This window comes from Heterocephalus glaber, unplaced genomic scaffold (assembly GCF_053883595.1).
Source record: "Heterocephalus glaber isolate CG9 unplaced genomic scaffold, H.glaber_assembly_v1.0 deba00001447, whole genome shotgun sequence".
NCBI classification, from domain to species: Eukaryota; Metazoa; Chordata; class Mammalia; order Rodentia; family Bathyergidae; genus Heterocephalus; species Heterocephalus glaber.
In genome coordinates, this window is record NW_028258299.1 from 7,558,021 (window position 1) to 7,583,590 (window position 25,570).

A 25,570-nucleotide genomic window follows, 5' to 3' on the forward strand; every position below is an offset into this window, starting at 1 on the left:
GTGTTTCTTGCTTGGAACTAGATGGCCAGGTGCCCAGGTATCAGTAGGGATGTGCATAATGGGACTGCACTCTTTGGGATTGCTTTAGGTTTGAGACCTAAGAAATGATTATAAATGTATTATACATTGAAGTCTTTGTTTCTTTTCTTTTTCTTTTTCTTTTTTGGTACCGGGGATCGAACTCAGGACCTTGTGCTTTTGAGGCAGGCGCCGGTGCCGGCACCACTGAGCTAAATCTCCAGCGAAGTCTTTGTTTCTTTTCTTCTTTCTTTTTTTTTTTGGTACCAGGGATCGAACTCGGGACCTTGCACTTGTGAGGCAGGCACTGGAACCACTGAGCTGAATCCCCGGCCACGAAGTCTTTGTTTCTTAACTGGCAAAGCATGCTATTTTGGACTCCCCTTTGGTCCCCCAAGCCCATTTATGTCTAACTATCTAACTACACAATGTTGTTCAATAGAAATACAACGTGGGTAACAAATGCAAGCAACTATGTAATTTAAAATTTTCTAGTACGTACATTTTTGTGTTTGGAGTATTGGGGATTGAACCCAGCCCCTTCTCATTGAGCTACATCCCCAGGCCTTTGGAGATAGGATATTACTAGATTCCCAGGCTGGGCTTGAACTTGCAATCTTCCTGTCTCAGCCTCTTGGAGTGCTGAGATTACAGGCATATGCCGCCACGCCTGGATTAGTAGCCACATTTTTAAAAGTAAAAAGAAAAAGGTGAACATTTAGATAATTATATTATTTAACCCAATTTATCCAAAATATAATTTAAACATGCCATCAACATAGAAATACTAACGAGATGGTTCACATTCTTTTTCACAGCAAGTCTTAGGGCACATCTCAGTTTGCACCTCCTGCATTGTGCGGACTCAATAGCCACTCAACAGTGGCCGGTGCCCCGTGTGCCAGCCCAGGCTCCCTGCTGAGGCCGTCTCCTGCTGTCTCCTAGTTTCTGGCACATAATGAGGTGCCCAATGACTGACATGTGAGCTTGGGCAGTCACCCTCTGAGCCTGGTATGCTGCTGCTGCTGTCCATAAAGGCAACTGAAGGGCAGCCGGTTCTGGGTTCTGGGTTGCCTGTCTCCCTGGATGAGTTACTCCCCTATCTCCCTGGTCCTCTTGAGGGCGCTTCTCTGCAAAAAATCACAAGATTCAAGTTCCGATTCTGGAGCTGGCAGATTCTGGGGCAACAAGCCAAATAGGGGAACCTGGAATCCGCGCGACTATTTTCTTGCCTCTTGACAGCTGGAGGCCCAGCCCCGCCCAGCCCTACCCTCCCGGCTGTAGTCCGCGCCCTCAGAAACTACAACTCCCATGATGCAGCGGAAGCCCGGAGGCTCTTATGTCATCGGCTTGGGACACGCCGGCGGTAAAAACAGCGCGCTGCGGCACCTTTCAAGGGGCGGAACCGTGAGACCACTGAGATATAAGGAGTAGTAAGGTCCAACTGGCTAAGCTCGGTAGTCCACTGGTTCGTCTAGGCCGACCGGGAAGCCGTCGGCGGCTGATGACGCGCACGTCTCCGTCCTCCTCTTACCGCCCCTCGGGATGGCGCTCGTTAGTGACGTTATGGGTGTGATGGCCGCCGCGAGGCCGGGAAGGTGAAGGTGAGAGGGCGAGCGCGCTGGGGTAGTGGGACTCGCCAGCCCTGGCCTGGAGGTCTTTGAGCAGCTCAGCCCGGGCTGGTGGAACAGTGGGGCTCTCAGGGCTGAGGATTAGGTCAGACGAGCGTCCCCACGCTCTGGCCTCGAGGCCCGGCCCTCCGCGGCTCTGAGAGGAGGGGGCGGGACCAAGAACCCGGGTTTACGGTGTGGAGTCCATCCTTCCCAGCCTTCACGGCCACGTTCCACTCTTGCCCGTTTCGTGTTTTTCACCCAGTCCCTTTCTCTTTGCCAGCATTTACTCAGCACCAGATAGATGCACCCGTTCACTGCCAGAGCGCCCTTCCCTACCCTTCCCTACCCTTCCCTACCCTTCCCTACCCTTCCCTACCCTTCCCTACCCTTCCCTACCCTTCCTCACTTGCGCTTAGTACCGCGGTCTGTTTACTTGTATGACTTCTCATCGAACGTAATGCACTTGAGGGCAGGGACTGTTCTTACCTCTAACCCTGGCGCCACACACACACACACACACACACACACACACACACACACACACAGAAAATGCTGAAGAAATAAGCTGCTTGGATCCAGGAAGGCAGAGCTGCGCGTCCTCCTATTTTGAAATCCATCTTTGCCCTATTTCTTTAAATTCTGTCATCTCGCTCTCTGTCCCTCATCCCAGAAAAGAAAGGGCTCTGATTTTCTCTTTCCTGTGCCCAGAAAGGGGCAGTGAGGCAGCTTCATGTAATTGAAAAACACAGTGAGCTTTCGAGCCAGAGATCTGGTACAGTATCTCAGTTCCCTGCTTGGCCGCTAGACTAGCAGTCTGTAAATCTTCCGAGTATTCCAAGGCCCCCCTCCCCCCATTGAGAGTGAAGTGAGGTACCTTCATGGAGTACATTGGCTTTTTTTTTTTTGTTACCGGGGATGGAATTCGGGTCCTTGTGCTTGCAAGGCAGGCGGCTGAACCACTGAGCTAAATCCCCGGCATTGGCTTTTTAATAGTTACACTTCTCTTCCTCACCCCACTCCTCCCATCTCTAGGTGGCAGTTAGTCTAACCCCAGTACTTGTCCCCTCCCCTGAATGCGCCTTTACAGATCCCCTTAGGGGACCTCTGTAACACTTAAGCCAGTGCATGGGTGAACATGGGATTGTGCACACCCAAGACTGGCCCCACACCTGTGTGTTGTGTTTTCCTCAGGGCATCCTCACATGCCAGCCCAGCACCCCGGGACGTCAGTGAGTAAGCGTCCCTGAGGGTTGAGTTTGTTTGGCTTTGAAACCTGAGTAGACAGGTTGTACACACCAGTTATTTTTCTTTCTTGCCATCTGTTGACATCCTTTTCCTTTCCGGTAAGGCGGGACAGGTGGAGTCAGCACCATCTACAGCTAAGCTTGACCTGAGACAGCAGAGGAGAACTCGGATTTTTTAAAAAATTTTTTGACTCCAGCCATATTCATGATGCCCATGCTGTGAAAGAAAGTCTCTTACCATCCAGAAAGTAAGTGATAGCTGTGACCTTTAGCACCCTGGATCTGGGTTGAGTGGAAAGGGATGTACTGCACTCTGCTGGCCCTGCCCTTCGGGTAGCAAGTTTCTTGGATGGGGTCCTCTTTGCATAGAGACAGTGCATTGCAAACTCTGTTGAGAAAAAACATTCTGTCTTCTTTCTACTTCGTGAAGAATTTCACTGGTTGCTGAGAGAGCCTGTTTAAAGTGGCCAGGTTCTCCTGGGCTCCCTGAAAAATTAGTCTCTACCTCCTTTTTGTTCTTCTCTGTTGTGCTGGCTTTTCTTCTCCCTGGCTCTGCCCAGCAGAGGCTGGCTCCTTATTGCAGTTCTTCTAAGAGTCTGCTCTGCCCCTTTACCCTGTATAGTCTTCTGTTTCAATTTCTCAGCTTCTCCTCTGTTCCAGTTGTGCCAGCAGATGATCCTTGGATGCATTTTATTTTCCCTGCTAGGAGTTGCTGTACATAAAACTGGGTAAGGAGGTGGTGTGGATTTAGGGACTGTGCTTGGGATCCGAACACACCTTGCAGTGAATTTTGCCACTGCTGTGCCTATACCCTAAATACCTAATACTTCTCAACTAAGACCCTAAGTCAGTGACGGCAAACCTTTTAGAGCTTTCAGTGATAGAAACAGCCCACTGTGACATCGGTTCACCTTAGGTTCTCCACCACTGGTCTAGGTTGAGGCAAAGCTTCTGATCACCTTGACATGCTATTAGCAATTTCATTCCAAATTGGCTTTGTTTCCAGCCTTAGGTTAATGTCTGTTAATACTGTACCCCTGGCACTTTTTTGGGGGTGAGACTAGAAGACTACCAGGATGAGTCTTTTCCTGGAGTGTGATCATCAGAATTTGTTTTGTTTTGTTTTGCTTTTTGGGAGAGTGTCGTTCTGTGTAGCCCAGGATGCCCTTGAACTTGAGGTGATCCTCCTGCCTCAGTCTCCCAAGTGCTGGAATTACAGGAATGTGCCATGATAGCCAGCTGTGATCACAGTACAGGTTTTTTTTGGTACCGGGGCTCAAACTCGGGTCCTGTGCTTGGGGGGCAGGCGGTGGGACCACTGAGCTAAATCCCCGGCCCTCTGATCACAGTTTTAAAGCCTGTTACACAGAGGAGTTTCTTCATTGAAATATGTGTGCAGTGCTGATCAAATACAATTAAATTGTATTTAAACTCACCTTTGTATAGCTTTTACTGTGTCCGTGTGTGCCAGTAGAGAGGGACAGCAACATACAGTATTTTACAAATTGATTCAAGCATGGAACCCTTTTTTTTTACTTGGAACACTGGGTGCTACTAGAGTTCTGTGGTTCACACTTGGAAATACTACTGTAAACTATCTGAGTCCAGGGCTGGGTATTTAGCTCAGTGGTGCTGTGCCTGCCTTGCAAGTACAGGGTCCTGAGTTTGTTCCCCAGTACCAGAAGAAAAAAAATTGTCACTATCTGAGTCCATAATATCAAGAGCACTTTGAGCTGTCACAAAAGCTCTTGAGTGTACTGCTTAGCGTGCTGCTGATACTGAGCTGGACCCTGTGGCTCAGCTGCATTTGGGGGCCAGGCCTCATGTGCCTGTGGTGAGCCCTGTGTCAAAGCAGTGTCTATCAGAGCTTTCCAGAGGAGGAACAGGAACCCAGCTGCTTCCCATGGCTCTGAGAGAGTTAGAGGGCCAGCAAACAGAGCCCTGACGTAGTGAGATAGTGGAGGCCCTATCTCGGTTTTTGTGCATGAGTTTTGCAACGTTGGTCCTTTGGTGCACATGTGTATGTCCAGCTTGCCCTTTGGAAGGATTGAATTTCAGAATCTGAAAGGTTTGTTCAGCTTTCTTGACACGTTGAGCTCCAAACATTGCTTTTTATAAAGAAAGTGGATTTGTGTGTCCAGGGATGGAAGGTTTAAGACAGTGTCCCTGGATGGGGGTGCTCCCCACTCATCCCATGACTGTCACTGTTGTGGAGAGGAAGGTGATGTGGAAAGTGGTCACTGTTCTTGAAGACTGGCTCTGGAGGGAGCTCAGAGTTTTAGGTGGGGACCCAGTCTGGTGAGGGTGCGAGTTCTCTGTGGAGTGGGCCTAGGACAGTAAGTGTATGCCAGATGGATAAACAAGGAAGAGAGAGTTCCTGGGAGAATTAAGTGTGGAATCTCAGCTTTGGAATTGGCAGGGCTGGAGAAATCACGCAGCTTGGAGGAGTCGCTGGTGGGTTTCACAAGGCGTTTGGTGCTTGCAGCTGCAGGCTTTGTAATGGTGAGCATGGGGCATTTCCTAGACAGCTGAACTCCCCACAGACTTTAACCTTGAATGACTAAGCTTCTGCTGATACACATTCCCTTGAATCTTGCCCTTACTGCACACTAATGCTTTTAGTTTCATGTCCTTTGGGCTTGCACAGTGACTAGAACTTAAAAAGCACCTGCTTCTGAAAGCCTGGTTGCTATCGGGAACTTGCCTCCTGCATGCAAGTCACTACTGGGGCTGGGCACAGCTGATCTTCCCAGCAGGCTGTTTACTCAGTCTCCAAGGCAGCGGTGGCCGCAGTGGGTCATTGGTAGAGTTACTTTCCCTGCAAGCTGGGGGCTTGTGGGGAGAACCATGTGACCTTGCTGGTGGTTTATTGTTGTTGTTTTGAACCATGTAGAACTACCTTTGATTCCTTATTGTGTGTGTGCCTGTGTGTGCGCTCATGCTAAGCAATAGCTTGCATAATCATCCTTAGTCTTCTCACAGTTTACATGGTGTTGTACTTGTGGTACACATAAAGAAATCAAGGTTCTGAGATGAAATAACTTGCTTAAGTTATGTAGCCCAGGAAGAGTACAGTCATAGGGTCTCGCTTTGTAGTTCAGGCTGGCCTTGAACTTGCTCTGTAGCCCAGATTGGCCTGGAACTCCCAGTGAACCTCCTGCTTCAGCCTCCTGAGTGCTGGGATTACAGGCATTCGCCACCCCGCCTGGCTACAGTCACAATTTATACCCTACTAGGGCTGATTCCAAAATCTGTCGTGTGCAACCCTCCATCATGTCCCATCCCAGACCCCTTTTCTTTGTGGCCTTTTTCCTACTCAGTGCTGGGATCAAACCCAGGGCCTTGTGTGTGCTAGGCAAGCGCTGTGCCACTGCCCCAACCCAGCACCTCCCTGACTTCAGTGCACTCTCCTTTTCTGCTGTGGAGGAGCCAGAGTCAGTTTATTTCCAGTTCTCTTTCTCAGGGCCCTGTTGTCTTAGTTAAGAAAACACATCTTGGTTCCTTCACAGAAACACAAAAAGCAAAAAAGAAAGAAAACAACAACAAACAAAATAAATTTAAAAAAATATCGCTGTGGTATGATTCTTTTAATTCTCTAAAAGCCACTTTTGGTGTTCAGGCTTCATGCACTTTCTCTGGATGGCCTTTCTGCTTCTCAGGACCTTGCTCAGCACCATCTGCTACCATTTAGAAGTTTCTCTTGTGTGCTCGCTGGTGAGCAACACTTCTTTCCCCTTTCCCTGCTGAGATTCGGGGGCTGCCCAGGGAGGGAGTGACAGAGCCAGGCACACAGCTTCACGCACTTCCCCTGGTGCTTAGCAGGGGCCTTTTGCTGTCTGCTGCCCTGGATCTGAGGGCTCTGCTGGGGAAGGAGCTCCCTCTGTGGTAGGAACTCTGAGGAGAACCTGGCAGGCTCCATTTTGGGGCAGGGTTTCCCAGACACACCTGGATCTGCCTTCACTGATTGTCTGCCTCTTTTGACCTTTGAAAAAGACAAGTGTTAATAATATTTTAGCAGTGCTTATCACAGAGTGGTAGACTTAGGGTTTTTTTTCCTTTAGTTTCCTAATTTTCTATAATGCCCAGGTTATACTAAGAGACCAATAAATGTTTTTTCAAGGAAGTTTTAGCAGTAGCTCTCTTTCTGTCTCTGCCCCTAAGCAAACACACAAGCTGTGTTAGGAGTGAGTGCCACTGGGCTCTTGGGCCCCGGGGTGCCCAGGGAAGTGTGGTGGGCATCACTGACCTTGGGCCTCACCTTGTTCTCTCTGTGGTGCTCAGATGGGAGAGAAGTCAGATTTCTGCCATGCTTCTTAGACTCGGAGGACGTCTTCTCTGTGTGACCCCGCAATTCCTCCCTGTCTCTCCTGGTCTGTCACTGTTCGGGTGTCTGGTACCCATGCAGTGTGGCAGGAACGGTGGCCCAAGTGTCCTGAGATCTCCCTTCCTACCCTCCTCAGCTGGTTCTTACCTTGCCACCCCTGGAGCGGGTCCCGGCGGGTTCCATGTTCTTGATGGAGCCCAGAGCTGGTCCCAGTTCTCTGTCCACGCCCTGCCATGCCCCAGCACAGGGCCCCAGGTGGGCGTTCCGGAGCATGCTCACATTGTCTCCTTCTGCAGCGCGATGTCCCTGCTCTTCTCTCGATGCAACCCCATTGTCACAATCAAGAAGGATAAGAGACACATGGCTGAAGTGAATGCATCCCCTCTGAAGCACTTCGTTACTGCCAAGAAGAAGATCAATGGCATCTTTGAGCAGCTGGGGGCCTACATCCAGGAGAGCGCCACTTTCCTTGAAGGTGAGGCGAGTGCCTGCTCAGCCGGGTCCCCTTTGATCCATTGAGATACTTGGGCAGCAGGATTTGGGAGAAGGGAGGTACAGCCTTGCTCTAGGTTCTAGGAAGCTTAGGCCAGGAAGACCCAGGAAATAGCATTTAAGAATTAAGAATTCAATGAACTTGTTTTCCCTGTCATGAGCATTAGGTGAATGCTATCCCCATCTAAAAGACAGACTGGGCTGGGGGTTTAGCTCAGTGGTGGTGCTGCCTGCCTCTAAAGCGCAAGGTCCTGAGTTTGATCCCCCCGGTACCAAAAAAAAAAAAGACAAACGGATCAAGGTTTGCGAGTTGTCCCCTACCGTATGAGTGACCTAGTGCTTGTCTGCAATCTCACTGCCCACATGTTCTCCCTGGCCCAATTCTGGCTGCCACAGTGCCAAGCGCTGTGAGGTGTTGGTTGTCCTGGACAGGGTGCCCTCCCTGTGGTATTTTTAGATTGGCGACAGCACTGTGAGTAGGCATTCCTGTCACCTTTGCCTTTTCTACTCGTTACTGATTTGAGGCCTGCCTGTAGTCTCTGCTCCACCAGCAGGGACGGGCTGGCTCCCAGAGCTCCCCCCATCCAACACCATCTCCAGCTGCTGGCCGTCTCTGGAAGGCACCTTGGGTCCAGGCCAGGGATTGGCTGTGAGCCCTGGCAGCTGGCTTTTCAGCTGCCCTTGATTTTCTCTTATGTGAAATGGGGCTCAGGTGAGACCAGGCATTTTCAGATTCTCATATATGGAACCGAGAAATCACTGGAGATGCCCCAGGGGCGGCCCTGGCTCGCATGAGCCGCCTTCTCCCCAGGCTGCTGTCTGGTGGTGCCCCTGGGCCTCGAGTTGCCTTTCTTGTGGTGCTGCCGGGTGAGGCACCTAGGAAAGAAGGGGTCTGGGCCCAGCTTCATTAACCTGTCTGTGCCCGGCCCTTTGTGTGGTAGCTGATGCGAGAGGAAGTGTCCTCTAAATACTCTTTAAATTAAAAAATAGGGTTGGGGGTGTTAGCCCAGTGGGAGAGGCCTTGCCTAGTATACCTGAGGCCCTGGGTTTGATCCCCAGCAATTAAGTAAATAAACAAAGCGTTTAAAAACCTGAAATTTAAAAGTATAGGATTGGAGGTTGAAATGATTCCAGTTCGTTACCTCTTTGTTTATTAGTGTATGTTTGCCACACAGTAAATACTGTTGTCGTGAGAATTGATTCTTGTACATATCACTTCTTGGTCCTCTTTAGCCCCCCTTCACCTCCCTTCCCTGCCATCTCCACCCCCAGATCCCCTTCCCATCTCCACAGTCTGTCTCCCTGGTTTGTTGTTGTTGTTGTTTTTGTTTGTTTGGTTTTGGTTTTTTTGAGGCAGGGTCTCCCTTTGTAGTTCAGGGTGGCCCTGAACTCTCTGTGTAGCCCAGGCTGGCCTCGGACTCACAGCGATCCTCCTGCCTCATCCTCCCAAGTGCTGGGATTACAGGCGCGCGCTGCCACTCCTGGCTCTGTCTCCCTGTTTCCTAACATGTTTTATTTCGCTCCTTAAATGATTTATTCTTTGGGTTTCTTGTATAAGAGAAGCCACGCACTGTTAAACCTCCTTTGTCTGGTTTTTGTAGCTTAGCATTCAGTCTCGCATTGCCTCTGCCTTCCTCAGCATTACCTCCTTATTCAGCAGGCGCCCTGCTCTGCCGGGCTTCGTGCCAAGCGTGGGCTTGCAGAGGTAATGACGAGGCTGAGTCCTCCCAGAGCCCAGAGTGACCCTGTGACCTCTGAGTCCCTCACTGGCGTGAGGCTGTGGGCCAGCACCTGCTGCTGGAGGTGTTTATGTGATGAGTGCTTTGAACTCTGTGAAAATGTGTGGCCTCACCTCTTGGTCCCAGGGAGGGAAGGAGGGGAGGGACCCTGGGCTGCAGCTGGGTTGCTCTGGTCGGGGAGGGCAGTTTCCCACCTGGGCCTGCTCTGAGGGGTGGTAACGGGAGCCCTGGGGGTGTGATCGGGAAGGCTCCTGAGACCCGAGGTGGGGTGGGCCTGGGCCATGGCTCCCAGGCCCCCAAGATGGAGGGAGCATCATCTGTCTGCAGAATGTGGGCGGGGGGCGCCGGGGCGAGGGCCGGGAGTTCTCGGAGGTGATGAGTTGGGGAGAGGGCAGCGAGGCCAGGTCAGGAAGGACCTGGTGAATCGACACGGAGGGCTTAAAGGCACGGACTCTGGAGCCAGGGTGCCTGTTCAGACCCTGGCCCTGCTGCTGACGACCCTGGGCAGAGGAAGTAGCAAGGCTGAAATGAGGCCAGGTGTGAAAAGTGCCTGGCACAGTGCCTGGCCTTTGGTGAGAGCTCTGTAAGCCTCTGTTGGGACGAAATACCTGGGAGCCAGCAGCACGCAGGCGCTCACGGCAGTCCCCATTCTCGGCACCCGCGCACAGTGACACAGCGGAGAGAGCGCCGCTGCCTCCATCTGATGGGCGAGGCTCATGTGCCTGAGGTCACAGCTGGGCAGCTGTGAGAACCAGCTCGGGACCCAGGCGGTCCTGCTCCCAGTCCTGTCCTGGCCGCCACACTGCAGAGCCGCAGCAGGGAAGTGGCCTCGTGGAGGTTCTGGTCAGCAGGGGCAGCACTTGGTCCTTCCGGGCTGTGGTCACAGAACTCCTACCATATGATGGCCTCTGTCATCTCCTCCTCCAGACACCTACAGGAATGCTGAGCTGGACCCTGTCACGACGGAAGAGCAGGTTCTGGATGTCAAAGGCTACCTGTCCAAAGTGAGGGGCATCAGCGAGGTGCTGGCCCGGCGGCACATGAAGGTGGCCTTTTTCGGCCGGTGAGTCTGGAAGCCTGCAGCTTCTTCCTTCTGGCTGGGCTGGGCGGGGCAGGAGTGGGGAGGCCCTTGTGCAGGGCACAGCCAGCCCCCTGAGGCAGGGGCCAGCGGGGGCGCCAGAGTTTCTCGAGCTCTTTCTTATATTTGTAAAGAGTATGTAACATAAAGTTAACCTTTTTGGTGGTGGTGGTGGTGGAAATGAAATCCAGGGCCTTCCTCGCACATGCTAAGCTGTGCTCCATCACCCGGCCATACCCCAGCTGCCCAAATAAACTGTTTTGGAGTCCGGTACATGGTTCAGTATGAGTGTATTCACTTTGCTGTACAGCCAGTCTTCAGAACTTTCTATCTAGCATAACTGAAATTGTCCCCACCCTGTAGTAACTCCCTGTTACATCTGTGCTGCCACCTGCATTCTGCTTTCTGTCTTTAGGGATTTGGTGATTAGAGATTTTTTTTTTTTTTTTTGGCGGTACCTGGGATCGAACTCAGGACCTTTCACTTACCAGGCAGGTGCAGTGCCAAAGAGTCACATCCCTGGCCCTGTCATTAGGGATTTGAGTGCTGTAGAATAGGTATCTTATGTAAGTGGAGACATACAGTATTAATCTTTTGGTGACTGGCTCTTCTCACAGAGTAGTATCTTCAAAGTTCATTCATGCTGTAGCATGTGTCAGAATTTAAGGTTGAGCTGGGCCCAGTAGCATGAGCCTCTCATCCCAGAACTCTGGGAGGCTGAGGCAGGAGGATCACAAGTTCAAGCCCAGCCCGGACAACTTAGCAACATGGCAAGACCCTGTTTCAAAAATAAACAGTCAAGGGCTGGATGTAGCTCAGTGGAAAGCCCCCGGGTTCCATCCCCAGTAATGCAGAAACAAGCCAAAAACCTGACCTCACCTTTTTAAGGCTGAACACTTTTCTGGGGTACGTGCAGACCACATGCAACCGCTCATCCCTCTGGGCACTGGGTTGCTCCCACCTTTCGGCTGCAGCCAACACTGCCGCTGTGGGTGTGGGGTGCAGCTCTGTCCTGCGGTCCTTGCTTCAGTTCTCTTGGGCGTACACACAGACACAGTCGGGGGTCGCATAACCCTTCCATGCTCAATATTTCGGGAACGTTGCACTGTTTCCCACTGCACAGCCCCCGGCACAGGCTTCTGTTTCTCCACATCCTTCCGTTGCTCATTGTTTTCTGGCTTTTGATAGTGGCTGTGCTTACTGGATGTGAAGTGGTACCCTATTGTGAGTTCTTCTGGGTTTTGTGTTTGTTTTGTTTCTGAGATGGGGTCTTTCTATGTTGCCCAGCCTGGTCTCAAACGCCTGGATTCATGTGATTCTCCTGCCTCAGCCTCCTGACTGCAGGGAGTACAGGTGCAGGCTAATGCCCTTGGTTCCCACTGAGAGTTTGGTTTGCATTTCCCTAATGTTTTGAAGCTTTCCCTCTATTTTCTTGTTAGAGTTTTCTATTTTAATTAACTTTTGGGGCCAGGGATTTAGCTCAGTTGGCACCACACATGCCTTGCAAGTGCAAGGTCCTTAGTTCAATCCCCAGTACCAAAATAATTTGGATTGTTTTACTTGACTTTCATAGACACCTAGAAATTAATTGGATGCAGGAAAAAGCCCCTAGCCAGGTGGGGTGCCAGGCACATGGCAGTCTCTGGGGGAATAGGCACCATGGCTCGAGTGCTGTCCCGATGCCCTGTGACAGTCTTGGTGTGACCCTCCGCTCAGTGGTTTGGCCCGGAGTGGGCTGTGCTTGGCGGGGCACAGGCTCCCCGTTGGTGCTGCTGATGCCGAGAGGCAGCGGGGTGCTCAGGGCCAGGTCATAGGTGCCATGTACTGCAGGAGCCCCTCATAGATGGCTGTGAAATGGTGGCCCAGGTCGTGCCACAGCTCAGGCCGGGGGACATTGCCTGCACATTTTAGTGAACGCGGAGCGCCTGCTCTGGGCGCTGTCTGGCCGCCAGTGACACTGCCGAGGATGCGACTGGGGATGCCAGTGACAGCCGACACTGGTTGCCGGTGGCTTTGCTGATGGCCTTCTTTCCTCCCAGGACAAGCAATGGGAAGAGCACTGTGATCAATGCCATGCTGTGGGACAAGGTTCTGCCCTCCGGGATTGGCCACACCACCAATTGCTTCCTGCGGGTGGAGGGCACTGACGGTCACGAGGCCTTCCTGCTCACCGAGGGCTCGGAGGAGAAGAGGAGCGTCAAGGTGGGCGCCTGCGGGCTGAGTCTGGACTGGGCCAGAGCGAGGCCACGTGGCAGGATGACCCCACCTCCCCTGCGGTGGAAGGCGGGAGGCCCTGTTGCGGATGAGCTCTTTTGAGGATGTGAGTGTTTGGGGAGTGGGGGAGCCAAGAACGAGGCACGGTGGTCCTCATGAGGGCTGAGCGGGCCCATGACGTGCTTGGAGTAAGGAGCGCCGATCCTCCTTAGTCACAGCCGAGGGTCCTGCGCGCCCTGGGATTCCTGCACACCAGCTGGGACCCGCCACACACGCTTTCATTTCTCTGAGAGGCAGCTGCCTTCTAGCTTGGGGCCTGGTGCTTCTCTAGACCCATAAGGAATTAATGCCAGCCCTGGTGCCGCACACCTGTAATCCCAGCACCTGGGAGGCTGAGGCAGGAGGATCACTGCAAGTTCAAAGCCAGCCTGGGCTCCATAGTGGGTTCAAGACCAGCCTGGACTACATAGCAAGACCCTGTCTCAAAGGAAAAAAAAGAAAAGAATTAATGCAGAGCAATTTCAGCTTTAGGATAATGTCTAGAAAAGAGCCTTAAAGAGGAAGAGAACAAAGTTGGTTTGGTTTTTTTTTTTTAAGCAGTACTGAGAATTGAACACAAGGTCCTTGGAGTGAGCTATATTTCCAGCCCTTCTTTTTTAAAAATTTTTTGAGATAGGGTCCTGCTTAGTCACTGAGTTGCCCAGTCTAGGCTGGAACTTGTGATTCTCCTGCCTCGGCCTCCCAGGGTGCTAGGATTATAGGGATGCACCAGCATGCCCAGCTAGAAAGTTGGTTCCTATCGACAGCTCCCAGCCCTTAACTTGATGTGTGAGGTGAAAGAAAAGGGGCAGGAGGTCAGGCGGCCGCACCCAGCTGCCACTCGTGGCCGGCATCCTGGGATCTGGCTGGGTGGTGCCCTTGGCCTGACCTTTCTCTCTCCCCTGCCCGGCAGACTGTGAATCAGCTGGCCCATGCCCTGCACCAGGACGAGCAGCTACACGCCGGCAGCCTGGTGAGCGTGATGTGGCCCAACTCCAAGTGCCCGCTGCTGAAGGACGACCTGGTGCTGATGGACAGGTGAGGGTGCCTCCCTAGGAGTCCTGCCAGGCAGTGCCAGGTCTCCACCTGCATCTGGATGACCCCGCCCTGCTCTGCCTTTTTGTTCTTTTTTTCTTTTCGTGGTGCTGGGGCTGGAACTCAGGGCTTTGCACACCTAGGCGAGTGCTGTGCCTGGAAGCTGTGCCCAGCCTCGTGCTCGGCTTACATGTTGCCACCTTTCAGACGGCTCAACTAAGTCCTCCTCCTCTTGAGTTTCCTCCAAGATCTGGCTGTTGGAGCCACTGGCATCAGTGCCCTGCAGATGTTTCAGGGCTGGGCTGTTGGGGAGATAGGGGAGCCTCTCGTTCCCCTGCCCTGGGACGTGTGTTACGGGAGGGCGTGCCGTATTTTATCCCCGTTGTTTGCGGGGGGAGGCAGTACTGGGCATGGAGCCCAGGCTCATACATGCAAGGCAAGCACTGCACCAGGGAGCTGCAGTCCCAGTCCTTTCTTTTTAAAATTTGAGACTGAACGGAGCCTGCCGCACAAGCGCAAGGTCCCGAGTTCTGTCCTCGGTACCAAAACAGTTGAGACTGAAAAACATTTTTTTTCAGACTGAGTCTTCTAAGTTGCCCGGGCTGGCCTCACACCTACTGTCCCCCTGCCTCAGCCTCCTGAGCAGCATGTACCACCACGCCCAGCTGTGTTATTCCTCTTAAAGGAACACTTTGCCGCCTGTTTTGTGGACAGGTTACAATTATACCAAGAGATACACTACTGTCGCGTTTACTGGACTCACATAAATTCAGACTGTAGGGCCAGGCCTTGTGGTGACACACGCCTGCAATCCCAGCACTTGGGAGCCAGAAGCAGGAGGATCAGCACGAGTTCCAGGCCAGCCTGGGCTGCGTAGTGAGATCCTGTCTCAAAAGAATAAATAAATTCAGACTTTATTTATTTATTTAGGCCTAAAGTGAAAGTACCAGTCGTTACATTTTTATGAAAGTGGTGCATGTGTGTGCTAAGAGCTACACATTTCCAGGTGCTCTAGAAGGATGTGACGTGGGAAGTAAAATTGCCCGCACGAGGGGCAGGCCCAATTCCCCGCCTCATGGCTTGGCTGCCTCACAAGCCCCAGGTCTGTTCATCACTGTAAGAACAGGGCTTGTGGTCTCTGCCCAACCACGCTGGTTTGCCCCTGTCACCTCCAGCCCTGGGATTGACGTCACCACCGAGCTGGACAGCTGGATTGACAAGTTCTGCCTGGACGCTGATGTGTTTGTGCTGGTGGCCAACTCAGAGTCCACCCTGATGCAGACGGTACCTCCTTCCCTGTATTTTCCCGGGACCTGGCTTCGCAGGTGGCTGGTGGTGCCCTGGCTGGCACAACCCCTCCTCCTGAGGCTTTGTCCCCCTGTCTAGGAGAAGCAATTCTTCCACAAGGTGAGCGAGCGGCTCTCCCGCCCAAACATCTTTATCCTGAACAACCGGTGGGATGCGTCCGCCTCGGAGCCTGAGTACATGGAGGAGGTAGGCCCTCTTTTTGACATTTGGGGGCTGCCATGTCTTGTGCACACCCAAAGCTGTGTTGCGCTCTCCCTGGAGGCATCAGATCTGGTGGCTTCCCTGAGTTAGTGTCATTGCCAAAGATTGCCAGGTGTTCCCTGTGGTGTCTTATGATGGCTTTAAAAGCACTCCTTCTCCTCGGCCCTTCCCTTTCCCGGCACCCCACCACATTTGTGTGTCTTTGTTTGGGGTCATCCTTGCTCATTTTGGTTTATAGATAACAAATAAACAGAGAACAGACTAAGCTCTAGGAAGATAACTGAGAAAGAAGCTTGAAAGACAAAGTGCAGAATAATTGGTTCTCAGTGACAACTCAACTCTCGATGTGTGTGAAGTGAGAGAGGAGTAACACATTGGCAGTGTTGGGTTCATTTTATCAAGTCTGCAATTGGCAGGCCAGACTCCAGACCTGGCTGACTCTGGGCCGTGTGACTGCGGCAGATTCTTTCAGCTGTCTTATAACTTAGTGTCCTCTCGGAGGGACCGGTTCAGTTCGTAGATTTGCTGAGAGGATGACGGGGTGGGTGTCTATAGGAGGCTGTTGTCTGTCCCAGTCCTAGCAGTAGAGCCGGGAGGGGCTTCTAATGGTGCACATGCATTTTATAAATGAGGCCCTGGGACGACTGGGCTTGTGAGAATAGAGTCCAGGCTTAGGATTCTTAACCCTGCAGTTCCTGTCCTTCTGGGGCTCTGCAGTGTGCCCTAAGGAGGCTGGCTGGCCCCTGTGTGAGCTTTTCTGCTTTTGTATGCATGAGCCATCTTTGGGCCGAGCCCCCAAGAAATCCCCATGATGGAAGTTCTGGGAAGCATGGTGGCTAGAGACCAGAGGTGGCCGGTGACCTTTCACTTTTGAATGTCGACTCATGTTGCATAGATGACCCATTAAGGGGAAAAAAGGCTTTTGGGGGCTGTGGGCAGCTCCCCAGCCTGGTCACAGCCTCCCATCTGCATGGGTTCCAGGTGCGGCGGCAGCACATGGAGCGTTGCACCAGCTTCCTGGTTGATGAGCTGGACGTGGTGGATCGAGCCCAGGCCGGGGACCGAATCTTCTTTGTGTCTGCCAAGGAGGTGCTCAATGCCAGGATCCAGAAAGCCCAGGGCATGCCGGAAGGAGGTAACCATGGGAACAGAGGTCCTCCTCTCCTGGGTTCAAGGTGTCAGGTCATGCACTGTGTCACTCAGTGGAGATGGTTTTGGCGAGAGGCAGTGAGAAAGTTCTCGGGTGAGAGCTGTCCATCAGCTCCTCCTCATGCCCATTGGGCATGGCTGGGGAGCTCCCCATTTTCTTCTGACAGCAGCTGTGTCTGAGCTAATGCAGTGCAATTCTCCTAGGTGGCGCTCTTGCAGAAGGCTTTCAAGTGAGGATGTTTGAGTTTCAGAATTTCGAGAGGAGATTTGAGGTAAGTCCTTTGGTCCCAGTGCATCCTGCGATCCTGCCCTGCTGAGCTCTCACTGGCCGGGTACCCAGCAGGGAAAGCCCGAGCCTGGCCCTTGGTGCCTCCGTCAGCACCCCTGTGTGTTCCAGGAGTGCATCTCCCAGTCCGCAGTGAAAACCAAATTCGAGCAGCACACAGTCCGGGCCAAGCAGATCGTGGAGGCCGTTCGCTTCATCATGGACTCCCTGCACATCTCGGCCCAGGAGCAGCGGTAGGAGGGTGGGAGGGTGCTGACTGGACACTGCTGCTCTGCCTGGGCCGTCTGAGTCTCTGGGTTCAGAGCCAGACAGACTGCTGGACAGCAGGGGCGCCAGGGCGGGAGTGGGTCACCCACCCTCCTGTGCAGCATGGGCCCCACCCTGCCCACCCAGCCACCTGCAGAGCCTGCGCTCTTTTTTTTTTTTTCTTTCCTTTTGGAGAAATTTTAAATATAGAAAAGTACAGCAAGTAATATTAAAAAGAACCTTGCTTCTGCCACCCAGAATTGGCAGCGTTTGCTTTATATTAAGTTAAAATACAACCAAAAGAGGTGTTAGGTACCCTTTGATTCTTTGACCCTGTCACTCCTCAGAGCCTGTGACCATGACTTTGTGTAGTCCAGGGACCCATTTATGAAGCGCTTTTTACAGAAGCCCTGGTGCGCACATAATGGCCCTGTGTGCAGTTGTTGGGCGTGGTGCCCTCCTGCATGGGCCCCGCGCCCCGCCCGCCTCTTGTTAACATCGTCTCCCAGCCTTGCTGACCGGGCCCCTGTCGTGTATCTACCGCTGGAGAGGATTCCATGGTGACGAGAGCCCATTTTCCTACCAGCTGATTTTCCGTCTTGGCTTTTCTCGCACTGTTGCCCTCTGGCAGTGGCACTGCTTGTGGCTCCTCGCGAACCTCTGTAAGTCTTTCAGAACTAATTCCTAGAGGTTCCACTGCTGCGCCTCAGGGTAGATGTGTTTTCGGTTTTGCTCAGCTTTGCTCGTGGCTCTCCAGAGCAGCTTACCCCACACAGCCCCCAGCACTGCCTGTGGGAACTCCCGTTGCCACAGTGCTCGCCACAGCTTCAGACCTGGCCCTTCCCAGGCCCCTGGGGACAAAGGAGTGGCTCTTTTTCATGTCATCTCCCGGGGCCCTGGTGAGCCTGAGCTTGCTTTCTCCCCTGTCAGTTGGCAGAACTTTTTCTAAGCCCCCCCAAGCACCTCCCCTCTAGAGCGGGAGACCGAGGAGTGAGTGGTTGTCAGCCACAGCCTGCGGAGGGACGGGGGTCCCCTGGGTGCCTGTGTGAACCTGCCCAGCAGGATAGCGGGGTGGCCACGCAGGCTCCCCGTGTCCCCCCACCTGCGCACATGGGTGGGACTGTGCTCTCCTGACCAGCCCTCCCGCTCGCAGGGTCTACTGCCTGGAGATGCGCGAAGAGCGGCAGGACCGGCTGCGGTTTATTGACAAACAGCTGGAGCTCTTGGCTCAGGACTACAAACTGCGGATTAAGCAGATCACGGAGGAAGTAGAAAGGCAGGTGAGAGGCCAGGAGGAAGGACTCTGGGAAGATGTGGAGTCCAGGGTGCTGGAAAAGGGACAGGGCAGACGCCTCTCCTCCAGGGCCTCCTCAGCCTCCAGGAAGAAGTTGTGGCCCTGATTCAAGCATACGGAGCTTCCCCTTGGGCTCCCACTGTGTGATGCTGGGCAAGGCCCCTCTGCGTGTCAGCCGAGCACAGGTCGCCCACCGTCTCAGGGTACAGTCTGTCCGGCCTCGTGCCATAGGCTTGGCCCCGTGCCTCCCGGTGTTAACAGCATGCATCCCTCGGCTGTAGGTGTCGACTGCGATGGCTGAGGAGATCAGGCGCCTCTCTGTGCTGGTCGACGAGTACCAGTTGGATTTCCACCCTTCTCCGGTCGTCCTCAAGGTCTACAAGAATGTGAGTTCCCAGGCAGCATGTGCTCTTGGCAGGGCCCACTTTGCTCTCTGTGGCTGTCGATGGAGTCACCACCAGACAGCGGTTCAGCCCCGGCTGCTCTGGGCCGGGCCGCCTCCTCGGTGGAGTGGAAGCCTGGACATGAGCCTTCTTGGTCACTCAGTGGGCCCGAGCACCCCGGGTGGCCGCTGCTTCTCTTACCTCCCTCTCCTGGTTGCAGGAACTGCACCGCCACATAGAGGAAGGGCTGGGCAGAAACATGTCTGACCGCTGCTCCACGGCCATTGCCAACTCCCTGCAGACCATGCAGCAGGACATGATCGGTGAGTGCCACACGGGACTTGGGTCCTGGGGCCCCAGGACCCCGGGCTGCCTGAAGGTCAGAGTCAGAGCCACTCTAGAGAAATAATGACCTTTCCCTATCTGTCCCCTCTGACTGTGACTTGGCCTAGTACCTCGGGTCCTGGTGTGTGTGTGTGAGTCCATTCTGTACGTAGACTTGGGGATCCCGTCCTGGGTTACCACACAGGACTGTTACACCCTGAGAATCTGGCCTGGTTCTGTAACCCACACAAGGCTAGGGGTCAGCAGTTTGGACTCTCAGGCTCACTGGTGTCCCCTTGAGGAGCGCTAGCTCACCTGCCACAGCCAGAGCTGCCCACAGGGTAGTTTCCGGGCAAAGCTTCGGCATCCTTGACTGCAGCCGGCATGGCCCTTGTCCTGAGGCTTGGCACTGGTGGGGCACAGGCCCCCACTCATGCTTTCTCCTGCTTTGTGTCCCTGACAGATGGCTTGAAGCCCCTCCTTCCTGTGTCTGTGCGGAATCAGATAGACATGCTGGTCCCTCGCCAGTGCTTCTCCCTCAGCTACGACCTCAACTGTGACAAGCTGTGTGCTGACTTTCAGGAGGACATTGAGTTCCATTTTTCTCTTGGATGGACCATGCTGGTGAATAGGTTCCTGGGCCCTAAGAACAGCCGTCGGGCCTTGATGGGCTACAATGACCAGGCAAGCACAGTTCCTCCCCAGGGCATCATGGGAGGTCCGTCTGTACCCCGCCACCAGACACACGCGCGCGTTCTGCAGTGGGTTCCCTAAGGCGACAGCCGCGCCTTTGCACCCCACAGTACAGCACGGTCAGCATTGCTGCCACAGGTCAGCCTGGACTTGAGTTTGTTTTATACACAGTAGAGGAGGTGCTGCACGCAAAGCTTGTTGTCGCTCTTTTTGCTCTTGGGAGATTGAAGAGCTGCTCCGTGTCTCTGTCCCTGTCCCAGCTTCCCCAGGGATCCCTGAGGGTTTGCTTCATCGAGAGACGTGCCACCTTCTTCTCACCCCTCCGTCGCCTCTCCACAGGTACCTCGTCCTGTTCCGCTGACGCCTGCCAACCCCAGCATGCCGCCCCTGCCGCAGGGCTCACTCACCCAGGAGGAGCTCATGGTCTCCATGGTCACCGGCCTGGCCTCTCTGACCTCCAGGACCTCCATGGGCATCCTCGTGGTTGGCGGCGTGGTCAGTGATGAGTCCTGTTTGCGAGCGGGGTGGTGGGAGGGGCCTGAGGGCTCAGTGCTGGGGGTCCCTGCCTTGGCCCAGCACTTCAGTGGGGTGAGTGTTTTCTATCTTGGGGAGCTCTGCGGCCTGGACCCCGACTTTTTTTAGGGGGTGCTATGGATCGAACCTCAGGCCTCGCTCATGCTAGGCTCGCGATTTACCTCCAAGCTACTACCTCAGTCCTGTTTGAGACAGGGTCTCACTAAACCAATTGCCCAGGCTGGTCTTGAGCGTGCACTCCTCCTGCCTCAGCCTCTTGAGTAGCTGGGATTATAGGTGTGCACCACCACACCTGGCTACCCTGGGCCTCTTTTGTAAATGAGGAAACCTGTGTAAAGACACTGGCCAGTGTCACACGGGCAGCACGGTGGGCAGTGTGAGAGCCTTGCTGTCTGGCTCTGAGCCCTGCTCTTTGGCTATAACTGTGCTGCCTTCAGCTAGACCGTTATGCAGAACAGAAGGAGCCATCTGCTGAGCAGTGATGTTCAGAACTCTGCCAGTCAGTCGTTAGCAGGTGTTGCTTCAGAATGTGCCAGCTTCAAGAGTTCTGTTTACTGGGGTGTTGAGTGGGGGGGGCAGTGTTAGATCCCTTGCCTAGCATGTGGGAGGCCTTGGATTGGATCCTCAGCACTAAAAAAAATAAAGAACTGTGCTTAGCTGAGCATGATGGCGCATGCCTGTGATCCCAGCACTCTGGGAGGCTGAGGCAGGAGGATCGCAAGTTCAGGCCCACCCTGGGCAACTTAGCCACTTAGTGAGACCCTGTCTCAAAATTTTAAAATGGGCTTGGGATTTAACTTAGTGTGAAGGCCCTGGCTTCAATCCCTACTACCACCCCTCCCCCCAGTCTGCTTTCTTAGGTCTGGCCCCTGGTCCTCGCCCCTACACTGTGCATAAGTCATATCCTACGGCCAGCTCTGTTTCACATTTCCAGTTAGAGAGAGGCCCTGCCCCTGGCCTCAGTGAGGTCAAAGGAGACACTGAAGGGGCCCTTAGTGGAACACCAGGCTCCTGGGGTAGGACTCCTGCCTGTCCTGGGAGTGACAGAGCCATGAGGCTGCAGGTGGGCCCCCAGAGAGGTGCTACCCACTGACCATGCACCTCTGTAGGTGTGGAAGGCGGTGGGCTTGCGGCTCATCGCCCTCTCCTTCGGGCTCTATGGCCTCCTCTACGTCTACGAGCGCCTGACCTGGACCACCAAGGCCAAGGAGAGGGCCTTCAAGAGGCAGTTTGTGGAGTATGCCAGCGAGAAACTGCAGCTCATCATCAGCTACACGGGCTCCAACTGCAGCCACCAAGTCCAGCAGTGAGCAGGCCACTGGGCCTGGGCTGGGGGTCTCCCCTCTGGGTGGGTCAGACCCGTCTCCCTCCCAGTCTGGCCTGGAGCATCCTGAACCCTGGGCCTTTGTGGGATGCCAGCATTGGACACCTTGTGTCCTGGGTGGTGGCCGGGCCCTGGAGACAGGGATGTGCCTGCTAGACCATTGAAGGTTGCATGCACTGTGTGTGGCCTTTGATACCCTGGGTCTTAGCCCATTTGTGCCACCTTGCAGGCTAGGAGGGGACCTGTTGCCTGCTGTGGGTATAGGGTTGGAAGCGCTGCTTTATTGCTGTGTGGCAGACTTTTGCCAGCCATTTGGCACCTAGCTTTTCACTTTCTCCATCTTTGGGTAGGTGTTTTTTTGGCATTTCCTTTTTTCAAAATGAAACTGAGCCTTGGAGAATGAGCCGTGTCTCATCCCCTGCCACTCAGGCAACGAGTAGTGGTGCCAGGGTCTGAATCCTGGCTTTGTGCCCAAACTGGGCTGCGCTGCCCATGCTGTTGCTTTTCTTGCTGTGGTGGGAAAGACCCCACCAAGCCAGGACTGGCACTGGCAGAGCTACCAGCAGGGGTGTGGCTGGGTCCCACTATGGTGGATTCAGCCACCGTGACATCCTGCCAAGTGGCCCTGTACATGGTGGCCCCACTTTCCTCCACCCAGGGAGCTGTCTGGGACGTTTGCTCACCTCTGCCAGCAAGTGGACGTCACCCGCGAGAACCTGGAGCAGGAAATTGCCGCCATGAACAAGAAAATTGAAGTTCTTGATTCCCTTCAGAGCAAAGCAAAACTGCTCAGGTGAGGGTGGCTGGGCGCTGGGTGGCTCAGGGTGGCACAGACCTCTGCGCTTTGTTAGATGTGCACCAGGCACTGCTGGCTGGCAGGCGGTGCCAGAGCTTTAGCCCAGTGAGACATGGTGCCCCTGGCCTTGATTTGGGGCCATGGTGACACCCTAGAAGCAAGCATGACAGAACCCTAAGATTGCAACTCACAGGCACCTTCTCCCGAGCTCCGAAGCGCACACAGGCTTGGCCCTCAGCCCTCACCACCTGGGAGGCAAGCTAGCAGCTCCTCTCCGAGCAGGAACATTGTGCCTGCAGAGGGGGAGCGCCCTGCTTGAGCCTCAGGAAAGGGTCAGGCGAGGGAGGAGTCTCCGTGCGTTGAGTCCTGCCACCCACAGGGACAAGACTGGGACCTCACCTCCAGGGGCTTCAGTGAGATGCAGAGCTTCCGGGAGCAATTTGCTGGGCATCAGGGAGTCTTGAGTCCTGGGTGCCGGTCCAGCACCTACTCGACTTCCCCGTGTCTCGTTTTCTTCTGTGAGGTGGGAGTGGGACTCCATGATGGTGCTGTGTGGAAGTCCTCATCCTGCTTGGCCCATGATAGATAACATCAGCACCCAGGGAGCTGGACTTCCTGCCTCCACCCCTGACGTCAGAGGCCCGCAGGGTGGCAGAGCCCAGGAGGCCAGGCGGAAGGGTTTCACTCCCGTCCCTCATCAGACCCACAGACTTTCCCCTTCAGGTCAGAGCCATGCGCTGCTCCCAGGCCACCGCTGGGATGGCCGTTTCCTATCGGCCCACTGCTCCCCACTGGGACTTCCCAGGACAGGGCCGGGTGCTGGTCAGCCACGGGGACAGGGCTGAGCCTGGGAAAGGCTACAGATGAGCAGGAAAACGCACCCCAGTCAGGGCTCTCCCCAGTCCCTGGTGAAGCAGACACAGGGCCTGAGTGTCAGAAAAGCCCGATTCTGGGGGTACACACCTTTAATCCCAGCTACACAGGAGGCTGAGGTAGGAGAATCGCGAGTTCAAGGCCAGCTTGGGCAACATAGCAAAGCAAAAATCCCCAGTTGTCCTCTCCATCACCTTGTGAACTTGGCAAGTTATTTCCCCTCTCTGGGCCCCCTTTTCCTCATCTCCAAAATAGGGTAAATAGGGCTAGTGGAGGCTTAAGTGCAGCACCTGTCACCAGCGGCAGCGGTGGCCGTCAGCAGCCCCTGTGGGTACAAAGTGACCGTGTCTTTGCAGGAATAAGGCCGGTTGGCTAGACAGTGAGCTCAATATGTTCACGCACCAGTACCTGCAGCCCAGCAGATAGTGGATGACAGACAGACCTGCATGGAGGAGGGCAGTGCCACCTGCCCTCGGTGACGTGTGGCCCCCAGGGCGTCAGCTCCGGTCCCTGGCCCCCACCTCAAGAATGAAAGCACCCACTGTCTCGTGCCCCCTGCCCCTTGCTCCAGCAGGAAGACCTCTGGCCAGGCCCAGAGGAGGCTTCAGCGACGGCCCGACAACAGTGTACCGGGAGTCCTGCCAGGCCTTGCTCTGCTCATTGAGTCACTGAAAGTCATGTGTCTGCTTGCAAAGGTTTCGCGATGTCCACCTTGCAGATCAACTGATGGCAGCCTTCCTCTGGCCCTGCACACTGTCCCCCTTGCACCCCAGCACACCCATAGAGCAGCCACTTTGTCCGTGGCTGGGTTCCCTTCCCAGAAGCATCTGGAGTAGCTGCAGAAAGGCTGAGTCTGGCTGTGCAGACTTGCATTGTAGTGGAGAGGGCTGGTCTGGCCTGGGTGGTCAAAGGATGTAGAAGGAGGAAGGCGGAAGGTGGGGGCATTGGCCCTACTCAGGATGGCTAGAGAGTGCAGTTGGCACGGAACAGGGCCCCCGTTTGACCTTGCTCTGTGAGGGGTACACGGGCCTGACAGCCCCCAGCCCCCTGACTTCCCCAAGCCACCCTGGGCCTCTGGGCCTTCGGACTGCTTCCCGTGCCAGCGATCCACATCGGGCAGAGCCATGGTGGGAAAGCGGACCCCTTCCCCCTTTTCTCTTGGACCCCAGAGCCTCCCTGGACAAATCTGGCCTTGTGTTGACTTTGAGAACTGGTTCCTGTTGAGTTTTTGGATTGTTACTAGTCAGAGTGGGGGAAGTTTCTGTCCCCATGGTGATAACCGGGAAGAGCAGGGCCTGGGCAGAATGTTGTAGAAGTAAGCAGCCGCCTCCCAGGAAGAAGGCCCAGGGCGGGGCTCAGCACGGGGAGCTGGCCCTGCTGGGTTTTAATCTGGTTGTCACCTGTCTGGGGAAACCAGGTTGGTGGCCACACGGGGGCCGCCTTTGAGTGCTCACTCCTTCAGACCCTCAGTCTCCCCCATGTGGGACAGAGTGGCCGGCTAGGCCAGCAACATCGTGTAACGGGAGGACAGATGGGGGTCACCTCACAGCATGTCAGGAAAAATCTGTCACCCAATCCCAATTTTGGGGGGGGGGGAATGAATTTTTTTCACCATAGCCCCTAGGGAATGAATGAAATTTTGAGCTTCTTACAGAACAAGTAAAATTAAATTTGTACCACTGAGAGAGAGAGACCTTTTCTGAAAGAAGTGTGGCAGAAAGCACTTTAATTTAATGCTGCTGTCTCTGTTGTGTTGATGCTCATTTGCAGGAGCACGAGACATGCTTGACAGTTTCTCCCTGACGTATTTAAGGTGATGTCCCTACCTGATTTACTCCTCTACCCTTGCTGATAACATTGGAAACTAAAATAAAGCCAGTTGGAACCCTGTGTGACATCCCCCACCAGCGGCTGGTACTGCCGCATCCTGGGGCAGAGCCTGCACTTTGAGGGGTTCGAGTGGGCCCTCCAGACCCCTGCAGGGAACCCGTGTGCTCAGGAGCACGGAGGGCCAGGAGATCTAGAGCGATTTCCTCAGATTTCTCTGTAACTTCAAACCATTCATCATTCACTTGAAAAGTAATGACTCAGACTGCTGCCCCCACTTGGCCTGAGAATCTGGCTGTGACCTATTGCTCTATTCTTTTAAAAATTTTCTTTGAAGGCCCCTTGGGAGTACATAAGGATGATTGGTGGGTTTCCCTCCCCTCCACGCGGGTCCCTGGGCTCCCTTTGGGCACCCACTTCCTCCCCACACATCCATTTTAGAGGCTCCATTTCCGCTGACAGCAGCCTCATTCTTCCCAGACCCCCAGGCCATAAGCCTGGGTACCACCCTCCTGCCCACCATCACTTTCTGCCTT

General features: G+C 54.2%; 1 protein-coding gene across 4 annotated transcripts; it reads left to right on the forward strand.

Annotated features, from left to right (window-relative positions):
- The first annotated feature begins 1,383 nt into the window (after positions 1-1,383).
- On the forward strand, positions 1,384-25,097 carry Mfn2 (mitofusin 2). 4 transcript variants are annotated; one of them, XM_004863553.4, is made up of 19 exons: positions 1,384-1,622; positions 2,980-3,123; positions 7,496-7,674; positions 10,358-10,493; positions 12,548-12,710; positions 13,675-13,799; positions 14,972-15,080; positions 15,183-15,290; positions 16,287-16,440; positions 16,659-16,726; positions 16,852-16,973; positions 18,140-18,266; positions 18,562-18,666; positions 18,884-18,986; positions 19,451-19,671; positions 20,020-20,175; positions 21,324-21,520; positions 22,197-22,331; positions 23,564-25,097. In XM_004863553.4, exons 3-19 carry the CDS (start codon positions 7,500-7,502, stop codon positions 23,631-23,633), a joined length of 2,274 nt encoding a protein of 757 aa, XP_004863610.2. In that variant the 5' UTR covers positions 1,384-1,622; positions 2,980-3,123; positions 7,496-7,499; the 3' UTR covers positions 23,634-25,097. The 4 variants fall into 4 exon arrangements, with proteins under 4 accessions (XP_004863610.2, XP_087070775.1, XP_004863609.2 ...); XM_004863551.4 differs by lacking the exon at positions 23,564-25,097 and adding an exon at positions 22,858-23,233 and having other exon boundaries at positions 1,445-1,622; XM_087214649.1 differs by lacking the exon at positions 2,980-3,123 and having other exon boundaries at positions 1,435-1,622.
- Positions 25,098-25,570: the final 473 nt, after the last annotated feature.